Consider the following 8,025-nt stretch of genomic DNA (forward strand, 5'->3'; position numbering starts at 1 on the left):
AGACATTATGTTCATGCAACATAATAGTATATGTTAAGCACAACACAATACTCAGTTAAATGAACAAAGGCATTCTGTTGGAATAAAAGTCACATATAACATAAGAGTGTGTGGCAAAAACATAATCTATTCCGACATACTCCATCAAAAACAGTATTCTGTTCATTCTAACAGATTATTTTTTCCAGCCAATTAATCACTTGAGTTCTTTAGTAGCACTATGATGTACACCAAGCAATTAACCATACAAAAACTTGACAGTTTCCAATATACAGCATTCCAAACTTCGGAAAAAAAGAAAGCTTTTGTTGATTTTCCATTAACAAAAGCATCAGTCACAGTCAGCGAGAGTGTCAATATTTTACTGACGCTAATTTCTGATCGTGTACTATCCCGCTAACAGAATCATGTATTATTCACTTCCCTAGAAACTTAACAGCGTAGTTAGAGGAAATGTAAGTCCGGTGAGAAACACGCCTCTCGACATACAATGGTAATATCTACACAAAAGGACGAGAATTACTGAATAGGTCATCTCGTCCTTTGAACAGAACAATAGGTATTAACATATTTATCTCGCTTGATTTTCAGACCGTTGGCTCTTTCGTATGGCGCGCCATGTGCTTGTTTCATTGGTTGATCAGCTAGTGACATGCATGAAGCGTGGAGCAAGCAGTGGAGGGACACACTCATACGTTAATGGTACAATGGTATCAGAAAGATGAGGCTGCTCTGTGTTCTGTACGCAATTAGCCGGACTCTGGGGTTTGGTGCTGGAGAAGCAATTACTTTGGGATTGTTGATACCTTTTGGAAATAATGGCGATATCGGCAGGCGGATTGGTGGAGCAATGAACCTGGCCGTGGAGAAGATTAATCAAATGTCCTCGCTTTCTGCTGTACGGGACATGGGTTATAATTTCAACTTTATCTTTCGGGACAGTGCCTGCTCCGCGGGCAAGGGCATGCTGAGTCTAGTTGAACTCTATCACAATTACAACGTTCAAGCCTTTATTGGTGAGTGAAACATTTTAGTTGAAATAGTCAAGTTTTTTCCTTGTTAGTCGTCTTTTGAATGAAAAGCATCAACTTTGGCAATTGTACATGCCTGTAAAGAGTTCTTCTGGGATGTAGTACGGGTATTTAATGACGGTTGCCGTCACATATGTCTTGGATCTATATTTAGATAAGCTGTAAGTTTTGTCACATTTATTGCTCATTCTTACAGACCGCTAAGCTGAATTAAAACATGGATTAAACGCTGATGGGTTATTTCCGCTAAATCTTACATCAATAGCCGATGAAACATGCGAAGTGCCAATTTGCATCAGTATATTTTGTTCCATGCCTTTGCTTCCCTCATGAATAGATCACAGTTCTTACTTACCCGATTCCTTGTAAAACGCCCTTTCTCTTCTCTTTTATTATATATTTATTTCCAGCTATTCTGTGCATGTTTGGTGACTTGTACCGGTAAACCTAATTTTGTAGTTCTTAATATATTTATCTTAGAATTTGTTCCATTTGTTTGGAACACTCATCATGTTTACCAGTATTACCGGTGATAAGAAAATAGAAGGATTTAGTCTTCACATCTACCTGTCACATCTACCTGCACAGCATGCTGTTCTTTCTCCTGGATGCTACATGGCCTGTACATGATTAGCCCATCTGCCTTCTCTTCGCACCATCCACATGGCCTACATCATTTATGCACTAAAAAATAGTCTGTTAAATTTTACAGAAAGTCTGTTATCTGAGTGATGAAAGAATGCGTTCTGTTCTTATAAAAACATACCGTGTCATATTCAACATAATATTCTGTTAGTCTAGTATAATCTTTATGTTGAAGTGATTGGATATATGTGCTATATTTAACAGAATAATCTCTTTCAATAACATAATACATATTAAGCAGTACTCAGACTTTCTGTTAAATTTATCAGATTGATAGATTTTTGATAATATTTCCCGTTTTGTCTATCCATGCACATCACCATCGCATACCTTAAGCGAAAAGCAAAAGATCTTTGTTCAGATAAGGCCAACAAAGAACAACTCACTACCAGCGGAAGTGGCGATCACCATCAATTAGTGCTAATCAGACACGTACTCAGGAATTCACAGCAACCATAACAGTTTGTCTGTGAATACCGATACGACACGTTCTATCGGCCAAACTTGGCTTCATCACGCGGCATTTACCTAAGCCAGCTTTGTACCGCTACAATTCCGATTGGGATGTTACATGTGGTGTCATATTGTTAGATCTCACACCCAATTGCAATGCAATAGAACAATAAGAAATCTAACAAATGTCACATCCAGCTTCAAGATAATATGCCAAATTGGAGATATTGGAATCAGCCGCAATGAAAAGGAAGATGGTCAAGTCCCCAGTGATTACCTAATAAGTGCGCTTTTCAGTACCGATTCTTAATATACTGTATTATTGTGAGTGCATGCGTTTTGATTAATTTATTAATTTATTTGTTGTTTATTTTTCTTCTGTTTATTTCTCTGATTGATGTTTAACTACGTACACAAGAAGTTGTATCTCCCTTGTGTCAATAGAAGCGTTCTCGCATTCACCGAATTACTGTATGTTGAGTGTTTCTGGCTGAACATGCATTCTGACATAAAACACTAGTACCTGGTAAATGGCTTCGAACAGCAGTACGTGGTATATTTCACAAAACAGTAGAACGTGGTATATGGTTTCGAATGGTAGTATGAGGTATATGACACAAAACAATAGTAGGCCTACGTGGTATATGGCTTCCAAAAGTAATGCGTAATACATATCACAAAACTGTAGTACGTGGTACATGTCTCAGAACAGTAGTGCGTGGTATATGGCCTCGAACAGTAGTACGTGGTATATGACATAAAACAGTATTACGTGGTATATGGCACAAAACAGTAGAACGTGGTATATGGTTTGGAACGGTAGTATGAGGTATATGGCACAAAACAGTAGTGCGTGGTATATGGCATTAATGGGAGTACGTGGTATTTGGCATGAAACAGCTGTACATGATATAGTATAACAGTATAGTAGTGATACATTAGTACGTACTAATACAGTATATGGTATCAAACAACAGTACGCGGTGTATGGTCTCAAACTGTCTTACTGCATCGACAGTAATATCGGCACGTGGTACATGACATCAACAGTAATATCTGTCTATGATATAAAACAGCAGTACATGCTATATGGCATCAAACAGTAGTGGGTCGTGTATGATTTCAAACTGTAGATATATGTACATGACATCAACAGTTAACATTGTCATTTGGCGTCAAACAGTAGTACGTGATATGTGACATCATCAGTAGTACGTGCTTCATAGTATCAAAAGTAGTAATGGTATACTAGTATGGCATCAAACAGTAGTACGTGGTATAGATGGACAGAAACAGTGCAGTGGCATATTTCATGCACAGCTGTAGGTGCTACATCGTATCAACAGTTGTAGTGGCATCAAAAAGCCGTGCGTGTTATATGGAATCAACATTAGTATGTGGTATATAACATCATCCGCAGTAGTAAGCATGTATATACGTATGCTTGGGGTTTAACGTCGTACTTAACAATTTTTCTGTCATGTGACGACGACGAGTCCTTAGGTGTGCGTACATTTACTGTGCGCTTTTGGCAGGGCGAGTCCATGCCACCATGCAAAGTGCTGTCGCCACTGAATATCATGTCAAAAACATCAGACAAAACACCCCACCCAGTCACATTATATTGACACCGGGCCAACCAGTCATGTTTCCTTGACCTAACCTCTCAGTGCTGAACGCTAAGCGAGGAGGCAGCAAGTACCATTTTAAAAGTATTTGGTATGACCCGACCCGGGTTTGATCCCGGATACCCCGACTTTGAAATAGTGGTAGTGGTGTATGGCATCAAACAGTAGAGCGTTGTGTATGGTCTCAAACTGTAGTAGTACGTGGTATTTGGTATAAAGCAGTTGTACATGATATAGTATAACAATATAGTAGTGGTGCATGACATTAGGCATTAGTATGTAGTATATGGTATCAAACAGCAGTACGTGGTGTATGGCCTCAAAGTGTCTAACGTGGTATATGGCATCGACAGTAATATCGGTACGTGGTACATGACATCAACACTAATAGAGGTCTATGATATAAAACAGCAGTACATGCTATAAGGCATCAGACAGTATTACATGATATATACATGGTATCAACAGTAGTAGTGGTATGTGGCATCAAACAGTAGTACGTCATGCATAGTATCAACAGAAGCAGTGACATATGGCACGAACACTAGTACGTGTTATATGGCATGAACAGAAGCAGTGGCATATGGCAACAAACAGTAGCACGTGTGAGGCATAAGCGCAAGTCGATGCATATTTCATGAACAGTACTGCGTCATACATGGTATCAACAGTAGTAGTGGCATATGGCAACAGACAGTAGTACTTGGCATTTGGCATGAACAGAAGCAGTGGCATATGGCATGAACAGTAGAACGCGCTACATGGTATCAATTGTAGTAGTGGACATCCATAAACAATGTCCAAAACCCGTATATGGACCAGATGGAATTGCAAAAACTTGCACGAACTGTAGTATGTGTTATATGACATAAGCGGTAATACGTGCTGTATGATAAAAAAGCAGAAGTAAATGGTAACTTGCATCATACGATAGTACATGGTATATAGCATCAAGCAGTAATACGTAGTGTGTTGTCTCCAACTGTGGCACGTAGCATATGGCATCAACCGGTAATACATGGTATACTGCATCAAGCAGTAGTTCCTGGTATATGGCGGTATCAACAGTAGTGCGTGCTAAATTTCATCAAACAGTTGTACGTGGTATATGGCATCGCCAGGAGCAGTGGTGTATGGTATCAAACACCAGTAAGTAGTACACGGCATCAAATATCAATGGTGGTATATGGCAGCAAGCAGCTGTGTACGTTGTGTGTGGATGTCCTTTTAGTGGTTGAATTCCATGCTGGTAATGACGAAGTATTACACCTTGTGTTCTTTGCAGCTATCCATTGCGCTTTCATCTGGTGTGTGTAGAGATCTTGAGCCTTGTTTAGTTTATAGGCGCCCCGTTGTGATTCCTCCTGGCCCATATTGCCCTTTTTCTTGTTTATGTGTGTGTCCACTGCGGATGTGTCTGGTTCATATACGGGTTTTGTGCATTGTTTTGTTCAAACGCACCAGTTATGATTCTGTCTGGCCCACACTGCGCACAGTTTCCTTTATGTCCACAGCGATCTCGTTTGGTCCATGTACATGTACGTGTTTTTCACATTTTCTTTTGTCTCAACCAAATTGCACACTGTTTAGCTTATAGGAGACCGTTACGACTTTGTCTGGCCCATATTGCGCATTGTCTTGTTTACAGGTGCCTACTGCGATTCCGTCTGTGGTCCAGGTGGTCTGTTGTCTGCCGAACTTAATTTACCTATGATCAGCTATGGATGTACCTCCACAGAGATGTCCGATAAGACCACCTACCCAATGTTCGCCCGGACAGTCGCTCCCATCACTAAGGCATCCATATTTGTTGTTGACATCCTCAAACATTTTAACTGGACCCGCATTTGTATTCTTAGCGGCGAGCAACACCTCTGGCATCTTGCCACCAGCAGTTTTAAGGTGAGTTCAGCAAAGATTGCACAAGTCTCTTCCATACCACGAGAGAGTCCAAATCTTGAAAAAAGCTAAATTCTGACACTGACAGTTTTCACTTGATGTGGTGTTTATTGAAGTTAAGTGAACGTTATACATGGGACACTTTTTGCGCGGGTTAAACCATTGTCTTGTAAACTGAATTTGTGAAATAGCAATACTTGATAAAACAGTAGCTGTAAATAGCATTTAAAAGATTAAATTAGCAAGAGTCGAAAAGTGAATATAGAATCAAGTCATTCGAGTTAAATGCCCACCGGTCACTTTACAGAAAGATCTGGAGGCCAGCGGTATCAGGGTGAAGAATACATATCAGGTGGGCATGTCGGAGATGGGAAGCAGTTCAACAGTTGAGAGCGCTCTGCAAGCCACAAGGGAACAAACCAGGGGTAAGAGTACTAATAATAATAAGTAAGAGTCTTTTTACGACCTTCACTGAACGCCCCATTAGCGATCTCGAAATCCATGCGAGCGGTAGATTCAGGGTCAATCCTGGATTGAATCACACCTAAGACCTTAAAAGAGGACGTTGTAACGTCCTCGCTTGGCGTTCAGCATGAAGGTGATAGTGCAACGACTAGTTGGCCCGTATCAGTATAATGGCTCCGGCGGAGCGGCTTACTTGCCTTCCGTAAAGCGTCTCACTGAAGCGGCACTAGATAAAAGAGCGGTGGAAATCCATCCTGCAACAAGGAGGCACATTACATGCATTCTAAGGATTCCTTCGTCGTCATATGACTGAAAAATTGTTAAGTACGACGTTAAGCCCCAAGAACTCACTCGCTCGACAGCCATGCAGTTTTCAGATTAGATGCGTTGTCGGTAGCATTTCGTGTAAACGGATGACATCAATCTGTCTCAGGTAGAATGACTACCTGAGTCCGGATTTTCACCGGTGACGTGTGACTTTTGGCAACTATATCACACCATCGTCATTGCTTCATTTTTACTCTTCATGCTGTAATCCTTTATATTCAATATATTCAGTATTCATCGCTATTTTTTTTGACTGTATAGTATGATCTGTCTGTTGTTTCTGTCTGTAGTGTTCTTGCTTTGTCTGTACGGAAACATGGTGGACATAGTGATGAAAACTGCTCAGACTCTGGGGATGTTGAATGGAGACTTTGTGTTTTTGTCACTGGAAGCCGAACTCTCTAATCACGTGACCACAAATACAAACACAGAAGGTCACGGTGGTCACGGAGATCATGCTTCTCACAGGCGAAAGAGAGAGGCCGACCTAGAGAAACTCTACCAATCAAGACAAAAGAGAGAAATGACGTCATCAAATATGAACATGTCAGATGGCATGGTGCCAATGAACATGTCACATGGCACGTCGTCAATGGATATGTCCCATGACATGACAACAGGGCATACGTCCGGGAGGATGATGGTTCCAAAAGACAGCCACCTTACCGGTTAGACTTTTATCGTGTAAAGAATCCAGCTTTTGTTTTAAAAGACTAAACTACACTCGAAAAAATGATCTGTTGAATTTAACAGAAAGTGTGTTGTTTGGGTGATGCTAGAATGTATTCTGCTATTCCAGCAGATTGTTCTGTAACTCACATATTCTATTAATTCAACATAGATATTCTATTACACTCATAGTATATTGTGTTGAATATGACAGATTATTGTGTTGTAATAACAATACATTCTAGCATCACTCAGCTGATTAATTTTTTGAGTGCGTTGAATTTACTTTATAACATAGCCAACGTATATATTTATATAAATCCATGCCACTTACAAAATAGAGATATTACACTCTACGTTTTAGCGCAAACCCTTGTTCGTGTGTATGTTTCAGAAGCCCAAAATCGTATTTATGGGCCCTTTTGTTCCATTGTAGATATATGCACTGATACAAATCTTCAATACGAAAATCAAAAGCTACAAATCTATCACACTATACACTGCGCGTAAACAGCGCGATTGTCTACTTCGGTATTGTCCTCTAGAAGCTAACTAAGAAACAGATCATTGAAGCACAACGATCGATTTATCTCAGCTAATGAAACAGCTTCCATTAAAGTACTTCATCTATATACAGTAACTTGCTCTGAGGTAAGTATGGAAGCCAAATATTCATTATTTAGCAAATACAAACCATGTGCATTCTATGCATTATCTCTCTCGGATAGTTTTTTTTTCAGCTACATCTATTATTAATTTCAAACGCCAAATCAAGCCCCAAAGCCGTAAATTTTTTGTCCTGTATCATTATGCTATTAAATATACTTAATTTTCCTGATAGACCAGTGTACAATTTATTTATCGGTCTGAATCACGCTTACATAAAATCCATCACATGGAAACGTCGG

General features: G+C 39.8%; 1 protein-coding gene across 1 annotated transcript; it reads left to right on the top strand.

Annotated features, from left to right (window-relative positions):
• Positions 1-721: 721 nt before the first annotated feature.
• LOC135464608 (guanylate cyclase 32E-like) lies at positions 722-7,121 on the top strand. The gene is made up of 4 exons (XM_064742056.1): positions 722-1,016; positions 5,406-5,659; positions 5,964-6,081; positions 6,739-7,121. Exons 1-4 carry the CDS (start codon positions 722-724, stop codon positions 7,119-7,121), a joined length of 1,050 nt encoding a protein of 349 aa, XP_064598126.1.
• The last annotated feature ends 904 nt before the right edge of the window (positions 7,122-8,025 follow it).

This window comes from Liolophura sinensis, chromosome 1 (assembly GCF_032854445.1).
Source record: "Liolophura sinensis isolate JHLJ2023 chromosome 1, CUHK_Ljap_v2, whole genome shotgun sequence".
Taxonomy (NCBI): Eukaryota; Metazoa; Mollusca; class Polyplacophora; order Chitonida; family Chitonidae; genus Liolophura; species Liolophura sinensis.